This window comes from Anabrus simplex, chromosome 1, assembly GCF_040414725.1.
Source record: "Anabrus simplex isolate iqAnaSimp1 chromosome 1, ASM4041472v1, whole genome shotgun sequence".
Taxonomy (NCBI): domain Eukaryota; kingdom Metazoa; phylum Arthropoda; class Insecta; order Orthoptera; family Tettigoniidae; genus Anabrus; species Anabrus simplex.
Window position 1 is genome coordinate 956,059,423 of NC_090265.1, and position 26,920 is coordinate 956,086,342.

At 37.8% G+C, this 26,920-nt stretch overlaps 1 protein-coding gene across 3 annotated transcripts in view; it reads right to left on the bottom strand.

Annotated features, from left to right (window-relative positions):
* The window catches only part of Hat1 (histone acetyltransferase 1), a 141,210-nt gene that overhangs the window by 42,176 nt on the left and 72,114 nt on the right, over positions 1 to 26,920 (bottom strand). For all 3 annotated transcript variants that reach the window (XM_067148864.2, XM_067148862.2, XM_067148865.2), the window contains exons 5-6: positions 17,049 to 17,190; positions 16,807 to 16,963 (exon numbers count right to left, since the gene is read on the bottom strand). In XM_067148864.2, the coding sequence (XP_067004965.1) occupies positions 16,807 to 16,963; positions 17,049 to 17,190 (299 nt within the window). The remainder of the gene's footprint in view (positions 1 to 16,806; positions 16,964 to 17,048; positions 17,191 to 26,920) is intronic.

Genomic DNA, 26,920 nt, shown 5'->3' on the forward strand with positions numbered 1-26,920 from the left:
CACTTAACCTGGCTAGAAGGTCATGAATCTGCTGTACCAGTGGGCGTTGCGAGAAACAGGTTTCAATAGACTGCAGAGAGTTTAACGAATCGGTACACTTAAGGAAGTGCCTTCTTTCGTCACCCAGTGCAAACTGCAGAGCTTCTAAATTGGCGTAAAGCTCTGCAGTGTTCAGTTATGCCTACAAATACTTCAGAATATGAATGGTATTACTGACTTCCACATCTACACAGACAGATTCTATACCAGTTGTAACATGGCAGAGGAACTCCTGAAATGAAGGTTTCACGTAACGGAAACAGTGAACACCAAGAGAAAAGGATTGTCAACTCAAAGTCAATGGCTTTGAAGGCGATGATTATGATAATAATAATAATAATAATAATAATAATAATAATAATAATAATAATAATAATAATTGTATGGCCTCAGCTACCTGGCTCATCAATTTCAACCTTCTGTTTTACTCTAGGCCTAGTAGAAGGCAGAGTAAACCGAATTTCTCTTGGGCGTCTATTGCAGAGTTTTAATGAATTTTGTTGGGTGAACGCCAAATGTCAGAGATCTTTTACATGCCGACTTCAAAAATCAGACTACTTTGAACCCGACATCTTGGGACCCAGCCGCTGACACTACCACTGATCCACATGGGTACATGGCACAACAGCAGCATGCACCAATACACACCTGGAAGGAGGAAGGATGATCCAATGTTAAAGCCTGATAGGATTTATGTTTTCACTAGTGGTTTAACATAGCACTAACACACTGAAGGTTTTTGGCATAGCTGCCAACTTTTCGAAATCAAAAAAAGGAAGTTTTTTTAATTCTTGGATTTCATCACATATATTGTGCCAGGGTCTAAGCGAAAAAAGGACAGGATAAAAGGCATATATATCTACAGTTACAATGTGAATTGACCATTAAATTTAAAATCTTAAACTAAAAAACACATAAAAATGGTTACAAAAAGTACCTAATCACTCTCCTTTATGACACATACATACAAATAATAATACAGTCGAACCTCAAAATCTCGAACCTCTATTACTCAAATTTTCAGTATCTCGAAGTAAGTTAAATTTTCCGGCCGTCTGTCCTATTCTTCACATGTATTTATTTCTCTATTACTCGAAATTCGGTTACACGAATTTCTCGATTTCTCGATTTCTCGAAGCAAACCATTTTCTCCCTTGAAGCGAAAAATAGTCTGTAACTCGAATTTCGTGCAACATTAACGGTGCAATACGGCATTTGTGGTTTGTGAGGAACAGTTAACAAGTAAAGAAAGAGTTACAGTGAAGCTGGGAACTAATATAACAGAAACCGAAAAACTCGAACTTCTAGAGATCGGAAAATCGGCAAAGCCTCGCTGTTTCTCGGGCGTCAATTAATTACTGGTCATATACAAAAGCAGGCCCAGAAGTTGCAGATGACAAGCTCCATTTACGAAACTCGGTTGCATGGTACTGACGAGAAGTTTCAATGTGAAGGGAGGAAAGGTTAACAGTAACAAAAAAAGACCCTAACAGATTTTTATCTGAAGGTGTTAACAGAGCTATGTTTCTTGTTTCACTACTGTATGTACTGTACCCTGTCTTCTAAAAAGTTACTATAATAAGTGTTATAATTAAAGTGACGCCGTAAAATAGTTTCTTTGTATATTTTTAAATACTATTAAAAATAATGTATTCAGTAAAAGCCCATAGATACATATGATTCAATTATATGCTATAAATACTCAAAAACAGTATTCTCTCTATCTCAAAATTTCGATAACTCGAAATAAAATTTATCTCCCGAGGTGATTCGAGATTCCATTCTATATCAAACCGACACATGCAACAAAATGCATAATACTTTCCTTTAATAAACTTAAAATGAACGGAAATTTAATTTTATAGGTATCACTGAACACTTGGAGATAACGTTTATGTTTTTCTAGCCATAACGTGAAGAGAAAATGCCAGAAACTGTCACCGACACAACTCCCTGAAATACATTCAACTCATTAAAATTATGAAGTAAGAATGCATGAATATGAACTGAAATACACTAAACTACCACATACAAAACAGATCGGTATGTCTCATACATTATTAACATACGACTTTGACACAGGGAAACACACAGAACCGCTAGAAAAACACGTGGCCTACAATTCCCAACAAAATTACGCACAGAAACGATGTTAATTGCGTGAACGACACAATAAGAAACTCATTCTTTCATCCCGATTAACTGAGCCACTAGTGCACATTAGCCTCTCTTGCTTGTAGGACGACTGCCGTCCCGAATCCCCAGCCATAAAGTATACATTCTGCTGTAGCGAGTAGAAAACACGGTACACGAAGGAGACGGACGATCTACGCGATCTACTCGTGAAATAAAGCATCGAATAAATACGCTCGAAAATGAGGCTGGGTAAATTACACAAACACATAAGAATTTATCCTTAATCCTAGGGGAAGAGAATTGACCGTACTGGAGGTTATATTGGTCAAAAATAGGAAGAATTAAAAATAAATCGGAAAATCAGAAGACTAGTTAAAAAACGGAAAGTTTCCGGGTAAATCGGAAGGGTTGGCAGGTATGTTTTTTGAGCCTTAAGGTACAGCCCCAGCATTTGCCTGGTGTAAAAATGGGAAACCATAGAAAACCATTTTCTGTGCTACCACTGATGGGATTCAAATCCACCATTCCCTGAATGCAAGCTTAGAGCTAGGGGATCCTAACCTCAAGGCCAACTCACTCAGTGAAATGGTTTGTGATTGTACTGACCACAAGGGAGGAGTTGACTTACGTTCTGCCATTGTAGAGCAGGTCCTCGTGTTATATGCAGTACAATTACCATAAAACAAGTCATATTAGTCATATTATATAATGCTATTTCTGTATACATGGTTAATTGACTATATGGTATCTAGAATTTTTAAGAAGCTGAAGAGTTTTCAAATAGCAAATATACCCACCAAAAGCAAGGAGAGTACAAGAAGTGAGGTTACACTTTCTACTTCACCAAATGTAGCTGCAGGGGACTATACAGAAAAATGTAATTCCCACAAAGACAAAAACCAATACATCCCATCAAAAACTTTATTACATAGGATTACAAAAAAGTAGTGCAATGTGACAGAAACAGTGGTTTTAGGTTGGCTGACATTGAATTTCTATCTACTGTCATAAACATTGCATGTTGCTGCACACAGCATACAGTATATGGCAATAAAATAAGCAAGTGACATTTCCAACTTAAAACATGTCTTTTCTGAAAACATGATCTTTTTCTCAGGAAGTACTGAAGATAATGTAATGAAATTTGATACAAATGTATATTCTTCTGCGCTGAACTATCGATGTAAGGGTATCTTGAACTGAGGGGTTTTCTTGACTAAAGCCGAGCAAAATCTACTATTTTTATCATCAGTAGTATCCAAGAAAAAGGTATGTTATGCAAGTTTTTTGATAGCTAAAAAATTTGTTATTTTAGCTGTAAATAGTATATGTCTGTCCGTTAGGTCTGTTAGGCTGGTTGGATCCTCAAATAGCACCACCAAAGGTTATACAGTTACAAGGAAACCGCAACAACCAATGGCGCCGCCAAAATTAGGCGTACTAGACAAGATGAGGAGCGAGGTAGTTTGCCATAGCTTTCCTCAATGGGCCAGAAAGTGCTATTGCAACATGACTGACCCTTTGAGCAACACCTTTCATAACAAGCAGACGAACTGGTTATGCTCTGAATTTCATTACTCAGCTGCACTACTCATACCCCAGCAGCTTCCATATTGTCAACGCCATGGATGAGACTGGAACTTCGGTGGAAGCTACATTTTGCTCTGGCCTGTGCCACGAGACAGATGCAAAAGTACTGCATCCATTATGAAACTGAAAACTTAGAAAGAGATTCATGCAGGTGTATTGAAAGTCAATTTCCAAGTTTCATTTTTCAATGTCTAAAAACGTAATCAGTAGAAAAGTGTAACTGGAGAAGTACAATTTTGACTAAATCTCCCCTTTTATCATACTTGCCTTCCAGTTTCCTACACTCCCATCTAGTCCACCCTGTATGAACCACATTATAATCCTTGTAAACCAACCCGCTAACGTACACGCACCATAGTGGTTCAAGTGAAGGCCATTTGAAAGTAGATTTATCTCCTAACCACCCATTAGGATCTTCAAACAAATCTCACTCCGTATTTCCTCACATATCCACTCCAGGGTCTCATAGAAATGCCCGATCAATACCCAGTCAGTACCCCTCCAACAGATTATCCCACCGATTACAATCTCTGCTCCCTTGAACTTCTCCCATGCTATGATAATCTGATCCCCCACATCCCAACTATGTGAGTACCTGTTCCTTCTTGCCTCATGCTGTTGGTACCAACATGGAAAATTACCACCTTCTAATTTCTTCAACATCTGCCTTAACCTAATTCCTGGATAACACTCTACCCTGGTTCTTTTTCCCCCCACTCACTTTCCCTACTTGCCTAACAATAGTGTCGCCCACGACCACAGCCTTGACCCCCACCCATCTCATTAGATCTCTAAATGTCTCCCTTAACCCAGTCACATTATTTAACGAGCTGTGGTCGCGCACAGTGTTTCGACATATTAATCAAATTATGAGCTCAGCTCGCAATGACTCAGTGTCTCACTTATCTACGTATACAGTGGAACCTCGATTCTCTGTTTTTGGAGGGACCACGGGAAAAAAACGTACAACACGGGAAAAATGGGAAATCCGGGAATGAATGAACCATCAACAATTTGGCTAAACATCATAAAAATGAAATACGTATACTTACATAATCTTACAAACACCCCTAAACCCGTTGCCTACGTCATAATACAAGGCCTGGAAATAGAGCCCGTAACGCTATGGAAGTGGTTACACTGAAGTTCAATGCCGGGCCGCTAGGATCGCTTTCTTGCCCCCGTCTACCAAGTTCACGCCTTTAAAGGTGTTCATTAACCGAGTTGGTTGTGAATGTATTATGTATTCGTCTGATGTTAAGCATTCGCAGTTCCAGTCATGGTTTATTCACGAGAAATTAAAGGTAATGGAATTTCTTTTCACAAGTTTCCAGTGAATGTTCAATGTTTGAATCATTATACAGAGGAAGTACGCATGAGATACGAATTCAAGCTGATCGAAGTAGGCCTCTGTTCCTAAGTTTTGATCCGAGTTACGTCATAAGAATCGGGCGATCCCAAAATTTGTCACTGGACTTTATTGTAAACAATGCTACCCTGACCGGCGATCATTTGAGAGGTATCTTCAAACTCAGAAATCTTAAAATTAGGAAACCAACGAGGAAAATAATTTGCCCAACAAATTTGGCAAAAATGAATGTAGCAAGAGCTAAAAATATTGTATTTTCCCCTGAAACAATCTCTGGTTTGAAAAGTATGGAGGTGGTTTGTCCCGAGAGCAATAAATACAGTTTAAAATAAGCCATTTGTTTTATGGAGCACTTTACGAAATTGTTCGATTCGCATGACATCTGCATCACCTCACATTGGACATATTCCAGGAACGTGAACAAACGAGCATCTTTTAACCAGGCGAGTTGGTTATACGATTAGGGGCACGCGGCTGTGAGCTTGCATCCGGGAGATAGTGGGTTCGAATCCCACTGTCGGCAGCCCTGAAGATAGTTTTCCGTGGTTTCCCATTTTGACACCAGGCTGTACCTTAATTAAGGCCACGGCCGCTTCCTTCCAACCCCTAGGCCTTTCCTATGCCATCGTCGCCATAATACCTATCTGTTTCGGTGCGATGTAAAGCCACCAGCAAAAAAAAAAAAAAAAGCATCTTTTAGTACTGAAGATGAACACCTCAGTTGGTTAATGATTTCCTGTCATACAACAAAATTAAATTCTTTCAAGGTCCACCTATTCAATACAATGACGTTTTATTGTGATTTAACCACATGTCAAATAGTCAAATGGTACTAGTTTCGGCATCTATGTGCCATCATCAGCCTTGAGTACAAATTAAAACAAGATATATATTCCTAAAACATCTAAAACACATTTTAACACATTATAAAATAACATACAATTAATGTGGTGATACATGAAATACGATGAAATTATGATACAATTGGTGTGATATAAAATTCTTAAAATTCCGGCTGTTCGTTACATAATTCAGTCTGTGTGCATCCGGGACAAGCGAATCTTTACAGTTGCATGCTGTCTACGTGAATGACATTCGTTCCTTTAGATATTAGGCGGTTCCAGGGAAGTTTACTTTGATCATGTAAGATCGTGATGTATTTAGAGATGAATTCCCACTTCAATTTGAACCTGAAGGAGAAAATAGCTAAGTTAGATGTTGGAAGCAATGTATGGAAGTTACTAGAAACATTAGAATCGTTAAACGATGATTGACTCACCTTGAGCAGCATGTGAACGTGTTGTTACACAGACGGAGCCGGACGAAGTGTGTGACCAACGGTAAAGGAGGCTAGGGGAAGGCGAGGAGAAGGAAGGAGGCGGAGCACTTGCGGGGGAATGGATCTAAGGCGGGGCGGAAGGATGGGGTAGTGGGGGTAATTGACGGGAGTGTGTGTTCCGGATTGCTTGGAAAATCGAACTGTTTTTCGATAGTTTGGTATTTTTAAGCGAATCGATTAAAAGATCAAAAAGGATATTGGGTTTCTCGTAAATCTCATTTAAATTATAATTGGGGTTAAAATATTGGTCGCAGTTGATGTAACAACTTTCAATGATATTCATTGTGGGTCCCTTGTTTACTGTTTGAAGAACTTCCATATCTTGTTCAATGTCGGTAAATTTGTGATTAGTGTCGTGCATATGTACACCCATGGCGGAGAACTTATTGTGTCTCATCGCGTTGACGTGTTCCGAATATCTAATCATAAAGTTGCGTCCTGTTTGACCTATGTAGGAGCTGCTGCATTCATTGCATTTTAGTCTATATATTCCAGATTTGGAGTAGATACTGGGGGTATTGATTGATGCAGAGTTGTGTAAAATTTCGGAGGTTCTATTGTTAGTTTTGAATAAAATTCTTACGTTGTGTTTTCGGAAAAGGTTGGTGATTTTGTGGACGTCATTATTATAAGTGAAGGTGGTTGAGATATGAGTTTTTTCTTTTTCTTTTATGAGTTTGGTTTTAGGCCGGTACCTATATTTGTTTATTATTTGTTCTATAAACTGCCTGTTGTACCCATTGAACTTAGCAATTGCCCTTATGGTATTAAGTTCATTATTAAGATCTTTCTTTGCCATGGGTATGGCGAAGGCTCAATATACCATGCTATTGTATGCTGCACGTTTGTGCATTATGGGATGTATGGAATCTTTGTGTATAGTGTTAGCAGTTTGTGTAGGTTTCCTGTATATTTTGTAAGACAGGCCAGATTTATTTCTAATAATGGTTATATCTAGAAAATTGATTGCTTTATTGGTTTCTGACTCTAGTATGAATTTAATGTATGGGTCAATATTATTCAAGTCTTGAAGAGTGGATTCCGCGTTCTTGATTGATTCATCCATAATGACGAATGTGTCGTCCACATATCTAGCCCACATGAGAATATTTGGAAAGTTGTTATTATTGATTTTTGTATGTTCTAAGTTATCTAAATAAATATTAGCCAAAATTCCTGATGAAGGTGATCCCATCGCCAGTCCATTCTGTTGATATATAATTTTGTCGAAAACAAAGAAATTATTGTTGATGACCAGGTTTAGAAGCTGAATGAAATCTTGTATTTCTAGTTTGCTAAGAGAACTATATTTACTTAGATTATTTTCAATGATTTTTGGAAGTTTAGAAATTGGTATGCTCGGGTACATATTTTCTATATCAAAGGAGTGGAAGGAGTGGTTAGGTTGTAGGTTTAATACCTTTAATTTCTCAATCAGTTCAGTAGTGTTTTTAATGGATTTGTTGGAGAGAAAGTGAAAATTTTTTGTTAGAAAATTTTGAATGAATTGGGATGCTTTGTAGAGTGGACTGGGTCTGTAGTTGATAATGGGTCGGATAGGAATATTAGGTTTGTGAATTTCCGGAAGGGCTTTGACTGTAGGAAGGCCTGGATTCATGGTTATCAGTTTAGATTTTTCATGGTCTGTAAAAAGAAATGTTAAGTTCTTTAAAGTTTGCTTTAGTTGCCTCTGGATTTTTTGGGTAGGATCTTTCTTGATTATTTTAAATGTGTTGTTGAAAAATTCTTTAGTTTTGGATACATAATCAGTTTTATTCATTAAGACAGTAGCTTTACCTTTATCTGCCTTTGTAATTATTAAGTCATTATGTTTTATTTTACTTTTAAGTTCTGTGATTTGTTTGTGTTCAGAGGTAAATTTGTCGTCATTAGAGTTGTAACGGTTCAAATCCCGTTACAAGATGGTATCTGTATTTTTATTATTGTATGATTTTATCTGTATTTTATTATTATTATTATTATTATGTCAGTATTATTATTTTATCTGTGATATTGTTACTATTATTGTAATTATCAGTCTTATTTAATTCGATTTTGCAATTGCCTGTTGCTTGCAAGATTGTACTTAGATGTATGCATATATACGCATGTGTAGAATAACACTCAATACCTGTACAGTGAGAATTGTTGTATATATCAGAGATTGGGTGTGACGTTGGGACATTGTGCAAGATTAGTGGCGATTCTGCCAAGTCATCGCCGCGCCATGGCTATGTCATCGTATTTATTTAGAATATGCGCTCAGAGAGTCAGCCGCCCCCGGCTATTTCACCACTGGATGTAATATCTGTCGCGTAGGTGGGAGTATGTCATTGTTATTTCTGGAGATTACGTAGCTGTGTCAACCAACGTCTATATAAGGTGGATGCATATTGTAGCGTCAGTCATTAGTTATACGGATGCAGTACAGTGAAGAAGTCTACTAGATCAAGAGGCCTTAGTTGGTCAGTCAACCAGTGTGAACGAGAGATGGTGAAGACTCAGTGAGCCAGTAATTATTGGTCATTGAGAGAGTGAGACCAAATGGTTGGTCCGTCACTTAGTGGAGGACACGGACGCAAGGGCTTACCATGAAGTCAGAGAGGGCAACCCAGGACCTACCAAGAGGTAATACCATATTGACTTACAAAGAAGTCAGATGAAATGGAGAAGAAGCAGTCACAAGGATGTATCACCAAGTTAGGCGTGACACATCTACAATAAACACCAGATCAAAGGAATACGTCGTAATTACACTAAAAGTGTTGAAGGTACAGTCAAGTGAATCAGTGAGGGAAATATTTCGCATAAATTGTTAAATGTCCGGTCAAGAAGAATTCAAATTCATGCCTAGTTTCTTTCAGTTGCAATGTCATAATTTCATATTCTCATCTGTTTTATCGCAACAAGACTCACTATTTTTTTATATATTATTTAAAGAATATATATTGTTCTATCAAACGAATTCATAGTTTCATTTCATTGACAGTAAAATATCTTAACCTCAAAATTAATGGGGAAACCGAACGCCAATCTCCTTTTCCCAGAACTTATATGGTATGTTGTCAAAAGTAAGCTTATTACCCCACACCCTAGAGAGAGTCGAGAGTCTCATTCTATTATTGCTGCACTGAGTGGCAGCTGGCGCCCTTCAAATAACGTATGTGTAAGTAAGCAGGTAACAAGTAAGTGTGAGTACAGGGTTCGACGAGTGTGTATTTTATTTAATGAATGTTAATTTTTATAATTTCCATTTTAATGCAAATATTCAGATTTTTCAAGTAAAATGCAGATTTATAATATTTGTAAATTAGTCAGCAAGTTAGGAAACCTACAAAGTGTCGACGCAACGTGGGACTCGAATAAATTCAGTACTTGTTCTGAATGACAGCATATCATAGGTTCATTTTGAGAAGAGTATGCGCATTTAAGCCAACGGAAATTATTACTGGTAAATGTCAAGAGTGTAATTTTGTGATATATATTTGTATTTTGGGGATATGTCAAGGGATTTGAAGAGGGAAATTAATTTAAGATCGCGTACTATCACTAATGAACCAAAGATGGACAAGGAAGACAATAACAAGTCATGTGAGGACGAGGTCATTGCTTCTGCGGACATCCAAGGTGAAATTCAGAGTAGGGAGCAGGTGAATACGATGGAACCTTCTGAGGAAATTCAGGAAAGTGCAGAAATTGAGAAGCACACAGAAACTCAGAAGGAACTCCCAGGGGGGATGAACCAAGATCAATTTTCCTTACTGAAGGCCACAATAATTAGTAGTAATGAAAGTCAGAAAAGAATGGAGGAAAAGATTGATACTAATAGTGAAAATAATAAGAAAGAGATGAAAGAATTTTTTAGTAGTAGTAGTAGTAGTAGTAGTAGTAGTAGTAGTAGTAGTAGTAGTGAAAATAATAAAGAGATGAAAGAATTAATTGATAATAGTAATAAAAATTGTAATAAACAGATTAACTCTCTAAGTAGTAAAATCGAAGAATTGATTAATGGTAACAGTGCGATTAATGATAAAATAGATGGGCTAAGTGAATCACTTAATTCTAAAATAGATACTAAGATAGTAGAGGTAACTAGTCAAATATGCAAGTTAGAAAATAAGTTAAACAAAGAGTGTGTTGACCTTAGAGAAGGTGAAATGAAGTTGAATCGGAGCAATATTCATATTCAGACCGAGCAAGTCAAAGAAATATGTACAGAGAATATCGTAGAATTAAGTGATAAAAGTTCTAGTAATCGGGAAGAAATTCATGACGTAGTCGAGGAAGGATTGAACAGGATTTACAATGCAGTTAGGGAAGATACGAGGGAACAGATTAGTAGAATTGAACAAATTGAAAGCAAACTTGTGGAAGTCGGTGAACTACGGAACGAACGGGAAACGCTATCACAGCAGGTGAGAGAGAGAGGAAGAATTGCAGGAAGACGTGAGAATAGAGGAAGAGAAGGCTGAGAGAGGAGCGGAAGAAGAAGAAGAAGTTGTAGTTGTGAACTGCCAGGGTGTGATACGGCAGAAAGGTACAGGTGAGTCGGCGTGTGAGGTGATAGTAGCGAGTGGTTTGTTCAGTAGGGATTGTGATTTAACCAGGTTTTCTGGAAAACAGTTCAGCACTACAGAATTTGTGAAAATAGTAGAGAAAAGATTTCCAAGTAAGTTGAGGAATAATATTATTGAATGGGAATATGTGTTGGAGATTTTGTCTAATGTTTTTATCGGTGAAAGTAAAATATGGTTTCGAGTGTACTGGGATAATATGTCTAATTTAGGAGAAATTAAAGGCAAGTTCATTGATAGGCTTTGGAAGGAATGTGTGCAAGGGCGCGCGCGCGAGAGAGAGAGAGCGCATGATGTCTGGGGAAAGTAGTATTGTAGAGAGAGGGGGAAAAATGTTGGCCGTGTATCAGAGGAGAGGGGGTGATCTTGACCCGCAGAGGATTAAGAGTTATGTTGATGGTGATAGGGGTCAGAGGAGTAACCAGAGGGAATCGGAAGATGGGAGGCATATGGATTTGAGTTGTGAGAGAGAGTATCAGAGGAGTAATCAGAGAGAATCGGAAGATGGGAGGCGTACGGATTTGAGTTATCAGCGGGATTATGATAAGCCGAATATGAAGGTTATCAAGGTGTCGTTATCGAGCCAGAGTATTTCAGATTCACAGGGAATCGGGTAAGTTAAGTAGACAGGCTGAAGGTAGTAGATGAACAGGTATTTAGTATAAGTAGTTATGTAGTGAAAGTAAATTTAAGAGTAGTGTGATTGTGACCTAAGTAATGTTTTTTTTTTTTTTTTTTTTTTTTTTTTGCTAGTGGCTTTACGTCGCACCGACACAGATAGGTCTTATGGCGACGAAAGTAATGTTAAGCGAGATATTTAAGTAATGACATAGTCATAGGTAATGAAGTAATTAATAGTAGTATTAATCTAGATATAAGGAGTGATCTATTAAGTGATGTAAGTAGTTATAATACTGAGGATATAAGTAGTGAGGTAGTGACTCCAACGATAGAAATTATTATATAGAGAAGAAAAGTGAAGGTATTATTAGACTCTGGTAAGTGAAAGGTCATACGAGGAAATTCTGAAAGAAAGTCAGAATATAACAGAGATTCCTGTGAGGCAAACCTTCATCATAACAGCGGTGGGTAGCAAGTCACAGAGAGTAAATAAAATGATAGCGGTACCAATTACGATTGAATATGATTGTAAGTTTCAGCATGCCTTGTTGTACCAGATCTTGTGTATTCAGTTGTTTTAGGGGCTGACTTGGTTGCAAATTATGGAAGTAGACTAATTTAGGTAGTGTGTGTTTGTTCTGGGATAAAACTAGCAAAGAAGTGCATATTAATTATGATGGTCTGAGGTAAGTGTGTTGGTGACGTGTGTTCTTTGAAATATATGGGAGGTAAGTGAAGTTGTTCTTAGTGAGAGGAAATGTTTTGTTGGGTGTGTTACGTGCCTGTACGACCAGTATCCGAGGGATAGTCGGTATGAGGCAGTGACGTGAGGTAATTTGAGTGAATTACAGGAGGAGTAATTGTGTTCGATGTTAGGTAAGCATCGAGATGTATTTAGTGGTAAGTGAGGAAGAACACGTATATGAACATAAATTTGTAGTAAATGACCATAGATCGTTTGTGGGAGGTAAGTACCCCATTCAACTTAAAAAAAAAAAAATGCTAGTGAAGTCTAAGAACAAATAAACATTATGCTGGATTACAGAATAATTGAACCATCTTGTAGTCAGAGTATTGATCCTTGAATTATTGTTGCCAGGAAGGATGTGATCTATTGAGAGATGTAAGTTAATAAGGGCAAAATTGATTCAGTTTGAGCGACAGAGTGCTACTCAGAGTTCCATTTTCATCATCTGCAGAGGCGGGAAATATGTTGAAGTTATTCTTTTGTATCAGGGGTATTTCACTATTGTGAACCGTATCGGGAAGTGTGCATATTCCTTAAAAGATCAGGAAGGGGATATTGTCGGTGTTTATAGTATTATATATGTAAAGAAGTATTTCACGTGAGATTTGTTGAAATAAGAGTAAGATGATTATATTTTGTGAGAAACTGGCAAAATAAATTAACATCTGCGATATGCGCGTGAACCAAGTGTCGTATTGGTGTATTGGAAGAATAAGTGCTACATTGTCATCTACTGTGCGACAAAAAAAACGGAGAACAGGACATTGGACAGTTATCTGCGATAACAATATGCGAGAAAAGTTCTCATATAAGTGAATTTTCACAAAATATTTTGATATGTAAAAAAAGAAAAAAAAGAAGAATGTTGTATATTGATTGAAAATTATTTGTGTGTGTTAAATTAAGGGCTATGGTCTTGTGTATTGTATGAGAATGGGACACTGGACAGTTATCTGCGATGACAATGTGCGAGAAAAATTCTCATACCTTTGATATTTTATAAAATGTATGGATGTTGAAAAAGAAAATTATTGTTGTATACTCATTTAAAGTGTTTATATGTGTCAGTGTTATATTTATATTATGTTGTTCATAAATCAATCGATTCTTTGTTCTTCGATTTATTTATGAGGGAGGCGAATTGTAACGGTTCAAATCCCGTTACAAGATGATATCTGTATTTTTATTATTGTATGATTTTATCTGTATTTTATTATTATTATTATTATTATTATTATTATTATGTCAGTATTATTATTATTTTATCTGTGATATTGTTACTATTATTGTAATTATCAGTCTTATTTAATTCGATTTTGCAATTGCCTGTTGCTTGCAAGATTGTACTTAGATGTATGCATATATACGCATGTGTAGAATAACACTCAATACCTGTACAGTGAGAATTGTTGTATATATCAGAGATTGGGTGTGACGTTGGGACATTGTGCAAGATTAGTGGCGATTCTGCCAAGTCATCGCCGCGCCATGGCTATGTCATCGTATTTATTTAGAATATGCGCTCAGAGAGTCAGCCGCCCCCGGCTATTTCACCACTGGATGTAATATCTGTCGCGTAGGTGGGAGTATGTCATTGTTATTTCTGGAGATTACGTAGCTGTGTCAACCAACGTCTATATAAGGTGGATGCATATTGTAGCGTCAGTCATTAGTTATACGGATGCAGTACAGTGAAGAAGTCTACTAGATCAAGAGGCCTTAGTTGGTCAGTCAACCAGTGTGAACGAGAGATGGTGAAGACTCAGTGAGCCAGTAATTATTGGTCATTGAGAGAGTGAGACCAAATGGTTGGTCCGTCACTTAGTGGAGGACACGGACGCAAGGGCTTACCATGAAGTCAGAGAGGGCAACCCAGGACCTACCAAGAGGTAATACCATATTGACTTACAAAGAAGTCAGATGAGATGGAGAAGAAGCAGTCACAAGGATGTATCACCAAGTTAGGCGTGACACATCTACAATAAACACCAGATCAAAGGAATACGTCGTAATTACACTAAAAGTGTTGAAGGTACAGTCAAGTGAATCAGTGAGGGAAATATTTCGCATAAATTGTTAAATGTCCGGTCAAGAAGAATTCAAATTCATGCCTAGTTTCTTTCAGTTGCAATGTCATAATTTCATATTCTCATCTGTTTTATTGCAACAAGACTCACTATTTTTTTACATATTATTTAAAGAATATATATTGTTCTATCAAACGAATTCATAGTTTCATTTCATTGACAGTAAAATATCTTAACCTCAAAATTAATGGGGAAACCGAACGCCAATCTCCTTTTCCCAGAACTTATATGGTATGTTGTCAAAAGTAAGCTTATTACCCCACACCCTAGAGAGAGTCGAGAGTCTCATTCTATTATTGCTGCACTGAGTGGCAGCTGGCGCCCTTCAAATAACGTATGTGTAAGTAAGCAGGTAACAAGTAAGTGTGAGTACAGGGTTCGACGAGTGTGTATTTTATTTAATGAATGTTAATTTTTATAATTTCCATTTTAATGCAGATATTCAGATTTTTCAAGTAAAATGCAGCTTTATAATATTTGTAAATTAGTCAGCAAGTTAGGAAAATCTACAGAGTTAATGGAAATAGTTTTCCTACTTACGTTTTCAGCTGTGCCTATCTTGTCTAGTTTTCTTTTTATTTCGAATCTAATTTCGTCTTGTTTCTCCAAAGGCATTTTGTTTATTGTAGCTTCTGATTCTATAATCATGTTAGTCATTATGTTTATTTTATTCATGTTAGGCCAGTTTTGGTTAGGGCCTTTTGATAAAATGGCGATTTCTTCTTTATTAAAGTTTACATTGGAAAGGTTAACTACAGGGGGATGAAATTTCTCAATTATATTTTTTGTCAAATTGATTTCTTTAGGTTGATTTACACGTGAAAACGTTTGTTTCTTCCTTTTTAAAATGTTTAATTTTCTATCTAAAGTAAGCTGTTTTTGCGAAAGAATATCAAACAATTTATTGTCAATTTGACTTTGAAATATGTTCCATTGTGCTATAGAAAGCAGATGAGCTGCTTCAAGGTGAGTTTCATACAATTTGTTATTTAAGAAGGATTTTTTCTTATGTAAAAAAACAAATTTCGTTTTTCAGCCAAATCTTGTTTGTTTTTTGTTGAGTTTTGATCAAATGTGGTGCGTAACGATGTTTTTTAATTGTTCCTTTCAAGAAATTGGGTGTTAAATCATGTGTAATACATTGCTTCAGGAAATTGATATCTTTGCCTAATTTGGCAACTTTGATTTTTAGGCCCATATATTGATAGGCCTTTATCTTTGCCTGGTAGGCCGTTTCACTTATAGTTATGAATTTCATTGGTTCCGTATTGAAGTGGGATTACAACAAAATTAAATTCTTTCAAGGTCCACCTATTCAATACAATGACGTTTTATTGTGATTTAATCACATGTCAAATAGTCAAATGGTACTAGTTTCGGCATCTATGTGCCATCATCAGCCTTGAGTACAAATTAAAACAAGATATATATTCCTAAAACATCTAAAACACATTTTAACACATTATAAAATAACATACAATTAATGTGGTGATACATGAAATACGATGAAATTATGATACAATTGGTGTGATATAAAATTCTTAAAATTCCGGCTGTTCGTTACATAATTCAGTCTGTGTGCATCCGGGACAAGCGAATCTTTACAGTTGCATGCTGTCTACGTGAATGACATTCGTTCCTTTAGATAGTAGGCGGTTCCAGGGAAGTTTACTTTGATCATGTAAGATCGTGATGTATTTAGAGATGAATTCCCACTTCAATTTGAACCTGAAGGAGAAAATAGCTAAGTTAAATGTTGGAAGCAATGTATGGAAGTTACTAGAAACATTAGAATCGTTAAATGATGATTGACTTACCTTGAGCAGCATGTGAACGTGTTGTTACACAGACGGAGCCGGACGAAGTGTGTGAGCAACGGTAAAGGAGGCTAGGGGAAGGCGAGGGGAAGGAAGGAGGCGGAGCACTTGCGGGGGAATGGATCTCAGGCGGGGCGGAAGGATGGGGTAGTGGGGGTAATTGACGGGAGTGTGTGTTCCGGATTGCTTGGAAAATCGAACTGTTTTTCGATAGTTTGGTATTTTTAAGCCAATGATATTGTGTTCTCACAGAAAGTTGAAGTAAGCTAGCTGGTCATATAACTTGCAGTTTACGTGTAACAGCCAAAAATCAAACCACTGTCACCTTGAGAAGCTGATTCCACAGAAAAAAAATCACCCAAAAAGAACTGTTATATTCTTGACATGGTTTCCTTGCTTCTCCGATCAAAATGAATACCATACAGTGAATATGAATCTGATAATATCAGTCATATTATTCACAGTATTACATGATCAAAAACCTACCATAAGAAGAACCTCCATCGTTCATCATCGATATCTATGAAGCTTGCAGCATCTATGTACCATAGGATGAATGTCTGCAGCCTCTCGTGGTAGCTTGTAAATCCTGGAGTCTTTATATCACACTGATACACTTCAAATGTCCTAGTAGAATTGTCCTCTGAAAAATTATGAACTTGAATATAATAAAACAGTAATAAGTCGAGACATTTCACAATAAACATCTACGAAACTGTACCTCTTACCAGCATCAACAGAAAATGAATGCAGCAATTCTCCATATGGCACAAAAGATGCATCCTTTGGGAGATCATTTCGAAAGTCGTCCAGGTTTGTCTTGTACCCAGGTTGAATAACTTTTGATACTTGACCCATTACATCATCAGCCTAAAATCAGAAGTGTCATAATGATTACTTATGAGCTATTGTACTAATCCTATTTTTTAACAAGTAAATGAAACAATAGTGCTAAGAACAGGATAAAATTACTGCTGCTGGCAATAAACCACCTTTGTGTCACAATTGGCAAAAATCTGAATTCGTTGCAAATTTGTTGCGAATGATTAGCTGTGTATTGTGGCAAAGCCTCCTATATATATATATATATATATATATATATATGGGTTAAATCTCATAAAAAGCTGCACCTCCTTCAGGGTGCTTCTATTTAAATCAGAGGAATTTCAATCGTGGTTTAAATCAGTTAATTTTTATACTAAAAATATATAATTAAAATCAGTTGCCTTGTTATTCTCATCCTTTTACCTGCTGCCCATTGTTCAAATTCATATAGAAATCAACTACTGTACTTGGAATCAGTTTTCAGGGCAACCTTTAATCATACCTCAAGAAGTTTGATGAATACTGTGTCTGAATGCCTTCAATCTTATATTACAAACTGGCCACTATTTGTGAATATTTAAGAAAATAGTACAAGAATAAAGATTTCATTAAGAGAAAGGTTAATGACATTAAAAAAAAAAAACTCAAGAAATGTAAAAGTGTTAAAACTAATAGCACCCAGAGAAGTGACTATCAGTGGACAAGCAGTGAAAAAGTGGAAAAAGCAAAAATATGACTTGGAGGAATTACAAGTCTTAAGGAAGTCTAGAACTAATGATAATTAAAAAAAGATGTTTGAAAAACTTCATAATCAAACATTAGCTGCACCACTTTTCCGGCGTTCATTGTTCACCCAGTATTAATAACAACAACAACAACAACAACAATAATAATAATAATAATAATAATAACTGATCAGTGCTGGGGGCTCCAAGTCTCTCAACCTTGGTAGTACCTCGGTCGGTGCGAAAATCACCGACCCCAGTCTACAGTTTTTCAACTGTGAAAATCATGGACGAAATTTCATGCTAAAGCTACTACCCCAGATGGTAACTAATCCACCGTCGTCTTGTATGGCGCTAGCGGGCCTTCGGATTCTGGGGAGCCTGCACCAACGTGCTCGGAGGTATCGGAGACTCCACGAAAGATAACACACAGAGCCAAGAATTTCTTTGCTACCTTTAACACGAATTCTCTCCAGAAGGTTGTAAAACTGAAAGAGCTCACAGATATCCTATCTGAACAGCAAATTTTGATTGCAGCAATTCAGGAAACAAGATTTACAGATGAGCAGGCTTTTGAATCTGAAGGTTATAGGATCTTCAAGGGTAAACCTGGTAAACGTGTCAAACAAACTGTCCCCTACCTCGGCACAGGATTTGTAAACAACAAAAGATTCTGGATTCGATCACAAATTTTACCTTTCCAGTACTTTTCTTTGCCACACTTTGTGTTTGTACTTTTCTCTAATTGTACTAACTAAAACAATGAAAGCTGCAGCTGTAAGTATTTTCTTCTTCCTGACCCTATCAACTGTAACCTCACAAACAGCTATTTTGGTGTGGACACAATGTTGAAGAAGTACGATGTTGGTTTGAAAAGACCGTGCAAAGTCCGAGAGATGGCACCACCGGCACGTATCGAGGTCATGTTTAGTTAGTAGCATCTCTTGAATGAACGCACACCAAGTTTCAGCCATATTGGTCTATTTCTTTGCGTTTGGAATTCGTGTGAATCAAGGAAGTCTAGTGATTTTCAAGAAATGGACGAAAAAGAATTTTGTGTAGTGATTAAACATTATGAAAGGCAAAACGCCTCAGGAGACTAAAGAGAAGCTTGGTAAACATTATGGTGACTCTGCACCTTCGAGTAGAACAGTTTATAAGTGGTTTCAAAATTTTCGGACTGGCCATATGGGTCAAGGGACGCTGAACGTTCTGGACGGCCCGTGGAGGTTACGAATCCAGAAATCATTGATCAAACCCACGATATGGTGATGGATGACAGAAGAGTTAAGCTGCGTGAGATTGCTAGTGCTGTGGGCATCTCGAATGAACGGGTACATAATATTTTGCCTAAACATTTGGACACGAGAAAGCTATCCGCAAGATGGGTGCCGCGATTGCTCACGCTTGACCAAAAACGGAATCGTGTGAAGTGTTGCAGGGATGGTTTGCAGCTGTTCCAGAAGAATCCGGAGGACTTTAAGAGTCGTTTCATCACTGTGGATGAAACATGGATACATTACTATACTCCTGACACCAAACAACAATCTAAACAATGGGTTACCAAGAGGGAATCTGCACCAAAAAAGGGCGAAGACCGTTTCTTCGGCCGGAAAGGTTATGGCGACTGTCTTTTGGGATTCGCAAGGGATAATCCTCATCGACTATCTGGAAAAGGGTAAAACTATTACAGGTGCATATTATTCATCGTTATTGGACCTTTTGAAAATCGAGCTGCAAGAAAAACGCCCGCGATTGGCCCACAAGAAAGTCCTTTTCCACCACGACAACGCACCAGCACACACCTCAGCAGTTGTGGTCGCAAAATTAATGTAAATAGGATTCCAACTCGTTTCACATCCCCCCCCCCCCCTATTCTCCAAACTTGGCTCCCTCGGACTACTATTTGTTCCCCAATTTGAAGAAATGGCTGGTGGGGCAAAGATATTATTCAAACAAGGAGGTGATTGCAAACACTCATGGATATTTTTGCAGACTTAGACAAATCCTATTATTCGGAGGGAATCAACAAACTAGAACATCGTTGGATGAAGTGTATAAGTCTAAAAGGATACTATGTCGAAAAATAATAAAGGTTTACCCCAAAAACGTAAGTAGTTTTTATTTTGCACGGACTTTTCAAACGCCCCTCGTATGCTAACAAAAGTTTATTAACATGTTAAAAAATGTTTTCATTAACATTGTTTATTAACTTTGTTTCGTTAACAATGTTTATTAATTTGGGTGTGGACTAACCATTAACTGCAAGGCCCCAATGCCCCGATTCACATTTGAAGATAAAACACAAGTCCACCCAGATTCAACCCCACCCTCGAAAGAGGAAATCAGACCGATTGTCCAATTCTTGAAGAACAATAAACCCAGGGTGAAGATTCGATAACAGCTAAATTGTGAAAGTTCGCTGGTGACAATGCAGTGGAGAAATTAACGGACATAATACATGAAATCTGGAATACCGAAAGACTTCGAAGTGACTGGACATCTGCTCTAATCCACCCACTTTGTAAGAAAGGCGACAAGTCGGATGTTAACTATCACAGCATCTCCCTCCTACTCATAACTTACAAAATTCTCTCGAAAGCTCTTCAAATCAGGGCAGAAGAACAGCTAGGATCCAGAGCTGGGTGATTACGAAGGTGGTTTCAGGAAAGGACAGTCACGTGTGGAGCAGATTATGAATCTGAAATCTGTCCTTTCATATCTTAAACTAAGGAACAAGCCTTTCATATCAATGTTCATCAACTTCAAGAAGGCCTATGATTCAATTGAAAAAACAAACTCAATTCAGATCTTAAAGGAATTCAGCTTGGATGGTAAAATAAGAGCGATCATCAAACAGACTCTCACCAACACCATAACGAAAGTGTTTACAGGCATGACTTCAGATGCCTTTGAAATATAGACAGAAGTTAGGCAGGGAGAGATGGTCTCTCACCTCTGTTGTTCAACTGCGTTCTTGAGAAAGTGATCTGTGAATGGCGCAGAGAAATGAGTTATGAAGGAGTCGAAAGCGGAGTCAGACTAGGCCACAAGAACAAGAACCTTTCATTTAACTGTCTAGCATTTGCAGACGATCTTGGAATTTTCGCTGACTCGTTGGATGTGGCCACAAAGCAGATCAACCAGCTTCAAACACAAACTGCAAAGGCAGGTCTCCAGATCTCTTTTGAGAAAACTAAATTCATTACAAACATCAAACTGGCGCCATGGAAAAGACAAGTGGGTTGAAAAATTTAAGTATTTTGGTGAATGGATAGAACCTAACATGTCCAAAAAAGAAAGCCTTCGCATCATTCATGAATAAAATTGAAATGGCTAACCATCTAAAAATGTCTATAACAAAAGATCTATATCTCTGAATGCAAAAATCAAACACTATTGCACTGTCATCCAGCCAGAGGTTCTCTATGCAGCAGAATGTCTCGCCATGAATAAAAAGGCATGATGAAGAAATTGGAGGCTAAGGAAAGGAAGATTGAGGAAAATCTTAGGTCCAGCCAAAGACAACGGCAAGCTTAGGAGACGGCACAACCAGAAGTTGTACTCGCATGTGGAGAAAATAACCGACATGATGGGGAAAAGGACTATTTTTTATGGACACATGGCCCAAATGAAGTCAACACGGTTAACCAACCGCATTTTCACTTTCCTCCAAGAGAAAAAGGCACAGGGCACATGGTTCAGTGAGGTACAGAAAGATCTGCAGGAGATTGGGATCTCATTTGAAGATATCCAGGACCATGACCCACTTAAGAAAAAACTCTAAGAATATCAGAGTTTCCAACCAAAGCTGAGGCTGAAAACTGGAAAGGCATGGACGAAAGAACGAAAGGAGCAACACCATCTACGAATGAAGGAATACTGTACTCACAGGGGTTCGAGTCCCACTGTCAGCAGCCCTGAAGATGGATTTCTGTGGTTACCCATTTCCACACCAGGCAAATGCTGGGGCTGTACCTTAATTAAGACCACAGCCGCTTCCTTCCAACTCCTAGGCCTTTCCTATCCCATCACCGCCATAAGACCTATCTATGTCGGTGTGACGTAAGCCACTAGCAAATAATTTTTTTTTTTTTTTTAAATCACAGGAAACAGCTGGCCGCAACGAAACAAGAAAAGAAAAATAATAACATGGCCTCGGCTATCATGTGCAAGATTTTTAATTTGATGCCATCCGGATGCCTGCTCATGAATTTTGACATTCTGTTTTATTCTAGGCTTACTAGACAGCAGAGGACACAAACTCTATTGGGTGTAGAAGGCTGAATATTAAACAACTTAATATATGTTTTACATCCATCCGAGCGTGAATGTGCATTTCAATTTGCCCAAGTAAAATATGCAGGAACTTTCTATCAATACTTATGAAATATAAAGCAAAAATCTTGACCCTTCATTGCCAACAATGTTCACTGATGATGTGGTGCAAGGTATGCGTACTTTGGAGCAGAGTGTATAAAAAATCTGATTTTTATTTAAAAGTCAACATCAATGCTTTTTTATTGAAATCAGATCTTTTTTTATTGAAATCAGATTATTTCAATTTTACATTTTTATTAATCATTTGATATTATTTTCAGATTTGTGTATACATCTCTGCATATTAAGTACAGAACAAGAGAACTATCAATAAGGTCATATCGAAACCAACAATGAAATTTTGCTGAGAGGATGAGGGGACCATAAGAAAGCAATGTACAAGAATGTAGTTGCCATTTCGAGCTGTAAGATCCTAAAATAGACACGGAAATGTCTAATAAGATTGCATGCATTAGCATATAGCTGGATATGGATAGCCCTGGTGATCAGCTGAGGCAAGCACGTTACCTTGAGCTTTCTGTGCCATGCAGTTAACACTTGTTCCTTTGAGACAGCACTAAGAAATCCAGCTAATTTTCTAGAGTATTGAGCCACACCCCCTTGTATCACGGAAGCAATCCCAGTACCAATAAGATACAAAACGAAGGTTGAGGCGTAGGTCGCGACTAGGAAAGGCCTAAATGCTAGACATTGTTTAAATTTCAATATTGGTTATAAAATGGACATAGAAGTATCTTTAATGCAACTCTTTGCTTGTCACAACCAATGACATTCGTCGGTGCGTGCACCGAACGCTAGTCAGCTATTGTCTTCCTATACATTACTCAAATATGGCTAAGCACAAGCATAACTTACCAACAGATAAAAACATCGCCTTCGGGAGAAATGAAATCTCGTAATATTATCGGCACTAAAGCGACTCTCCACCGTACGAGTAAATGTAGCTTTGATTATAATGTTGTTACGGCGAGTGTAATCTATTACATCTTCATGGTGGTCCATATTGAAAATTGTATATTATCTTAAAACAATTAAGTTTATTAAAATGGTCAACCTATTCAATACAATACATCAGAAAGTGTTGAGAGCACCAGAGAAGGACCAGTGTTTCCATATAAAGTGAAAAGGAGGTGGCCTGCAAATATATTAGCTGCTAAACAGACAGGTAATGTTCCTGGGCGAATAATGTTACAAATTGTTTCCTTACATACTATAAAAGGTATATATAAGGACTGCAGGTGTTCCTTGTGGTACTATGTGAGCAAACATATGAGTTGTGTGATTAATTCATCCATATAATATAAAAGACAATCATAGGGGGAGTGCTGATGTGTTAGGACCAAGTGTCTAGAACTTGTAAAAATATAAGAGAATAATCCTAAGAAGTTGAAAATGAAAACCTACAACCTGCTTTCCAGTCTCTGACCGAGTCAGGGATGTAATGAATGAAGCATATATAGGTTATTAGTACGATGGTGTCGCCACTCCCAAGGTGAATTATGAATGCCTGATAGATGCTATGAAATGATAGTGGAGAGTGTTGCTGGAATGAATGATGACAGGGTAAATCGGAGTACCTGGAGAAAAACCTGTCCCGCCTCTGCTTTGTCCAGCACAAATCTCACATGGAGTGAGCGGGATGTGAACCACGGTATCCAGCGGTGAGAGGCCGAGCCGACGTGCTGCCTTCCGAGCCACAGAAGCTCTATAGTGGACAATCAATGAACATAACGCAGTTGGTCCACATTTGTCACGGCAGAACAGCCCTTGATATAAAAACTGAGAACTAATTACTTCATAGTCACATGTTAGTCAAAAGTACAATGAATCTGTTGTACTGTGTTACATTTTAGTGTCTTTTGTTATTTTTCAAGTTTGAGTAAATGCAGGGTTGAGGCCTAAAAATCTTACAGATCTTGTGTTTGTGTAGGCATTTAATATTGTGCTAACCTTCGAACGTAAAACACAATAAGAATCCAGAGTTTGATGACGAATCAAACCAGGCTAAGTCAACACAATTCTTCACAACTCCCATACATATAAAGCGGATATTGGGAGACAACAAAAACGCAGAAAATATGACTGGTTCTTCCATAATCAGCACAGGCATCCAGTACGTCAACAAGAGAGAAGTGAGAAATGTAGCAGATGAAGGTAGAAGAAAATTCAGAGAGCGGTGAAAGGAGAAGAGTGATGTGATGTAAGGAATAGCCTTAGCTAGCGTTCAATAAAACTACAGGACATGGCTTAATGTAAGTTTTGGTTTTTTTTCTAAATTCTTCAGATCAGTCTTTGGAAAAGGTTTTGCAAATGCTTTTAAATGAGAAACATTTAACAAAAATAGCAAATCTTTATTACAACACAAACTGTGTGGCAGCTGGCAATACAGCATTGTTTTCAGAAACAACAATGTCTATAAGAAAATGGATTCTAATTATATTTGACCATTAGAAGAATCTTTTCAATACAGCATACTATACTTCAATAAATAAGCCATCCACAGATTTTCCAGGACTTAGAGAAGTGTGAGAAGGGAGCAGGACAGAGGAGTATGGCAATAGAACTATTTACAAAAGAATTTATCAAATAGCTAAGGTGCTAAGAGGTGAATTTCTGAACTGAAAGATGAAAGTTATGTTGATTTACTGCTGGATGGATCAGCAGACAATAGATCTGTGGAAGAAATAATTCTCAATGTAAGACTAGAAAGAAACTTGAAAATCAAAGAAATTTTCCTACCACTCACACCTTTAGAACGCGAAAATGGAGCTGGGTAAATGGAAGTATTTGGCTTTTCAGAATGGTTATTAGGATTAAAGATGGCACTGAAATAGATGGTGCTACTTCTCTGCTTGGTGCACAAAATGGATTAATTCATAACAGTAGAAAAAAGTTCACACATATTTTTTCTGTGCAATGCATAGTACAAATGCTTTAATTAACTGGATTGAGCTCTAAAAAAATTGGATTTTTTGATGAACCTGATTCATTACTGAAGTCGTTCTACAAACTCTGCCAGCAGTCTCCAGCGAGGCACTAAGAACTGAAAACTGTTGCTGAAAGCCTTTAGACGAGACTTTCTTCGCCGTAAAACAATAATCAAAACCACCTTGAGACAAGAGTTTGGAAACTACAGTATTTGCACAGTGTAAGATGGATGGCCAGCAATGTTGGTTGTGTATCAGGTCTAGTGATCGATTGGAAATGTGTCACTGTGCACTTGGAAAATGTAACTGCAAGTAAATCGGCTGCAGTGAAAAAAGTTATACTGAGAAAAGTCACTGACTTTAAACTTGTTCACATGCTGCACTATTTTCTGGAATTTGCAGGAATCCTGAAGAATTTGTCTCTCCTATTTGAGAGGGAGCAGCTATTTCTCAGCACCTTTATTTTTGTTTTGGCTATCTGAGGACCCCGTTCATTTGTATCAGCTTCGTATCTTCTGGTCTTTCTCTTTATCCAATATTCATTCTTATACTTTGCAACCTTCTTTCGCTCTTCTGTCAGTGACGATTTTGTTCTGGGCCTAGTTCTGTCCTCCCTCCTGGTCTCTTCTTTTCCTCCGTTATTCGAGGTCCCCATATCTTCTTGAGAATCTTTCATTCCACCATTTCTAACCTCTTAAGTACTAAAGTTCTTACTAAGTTAAAGAGTTTCTGCTGCTTCAGGGTGGATCACACTCTGGTAGTGTCTCAATTTTGCATTACTCAAAATATTCCTCTTGTTGTAGACGTTCATAGTTAGTTTGTGTATCAAAGTCATTTTGTTTATTCAAGCTCCCATTGCGGTTTGATGTATACCAGTACAGACTAGGCTGGCAATGTTTCAGATGTACATCTGGTTGGTTGCCAACGTGAACTTTTAATATGACTCACAGTACTGGGTATCATTCTATGCAGGGGAGTATCTTCTACCGTAATGCGGCATTGTGTTGGCTTAAAAAGAATTTGTTTCATCAACATAGATCATTCACTTGTCAGGTCAGGAGAGATCCTGCTACCGTATGCGACAGTAGACGCTACTACCTGCGACTGTCTGGCCGAGGGTTGGGCGGCCAATACCAAACCCGACAAACTAGGGGAAGACCAACAGCTACGGGTGGAGGAGTTTCCCCTAGAAGGTTTGATGTGACCCTTGTGTAGGAAATGACACACAAATTCATCAGCTGCTGCCTTGCAGTGAGGTAGGGGACTGCCAAAGGCTAAGGGAGAATACCCCTGACAGAAAATCCCCAGCAGTGTTAGGCTTAGCAAGTCAACTGAAGGGTTATATCGACTGCTTTCAACTACAAAACGAGCCTCGGATCGCAAAACAAATACCGGATAGACACATCTTCTCAAACATCTGCAACGTATGATGACCGTAAGGCTGATGTTCAAGTATGATGTTCCGAGAAGAAGCCCAAAAGAAAGAGTCCAAAACACAGAATTGGAACATTAAATATCCTGACCCTGACTGGCAGAAGCGAGGAGCTGATAGATATGATGGAAAGGAGGAACCTCTGTATTCTTGGCCTGAGTGAGGCAAAGTGGAAGGGAAGAGGAACAAGAAAGCTAAGAAAAGGATACGAACTACACTGGAATGGAAACAAAACGGAAGCCAAAAATGGTGTAGGTTTTATATTAAGAGAGGACATTGATGTCATCAGTGAGGTAATATATGTTAATGAAAGAATTATTAAGTTGAACATCTCTCCGACATCTGTGCTG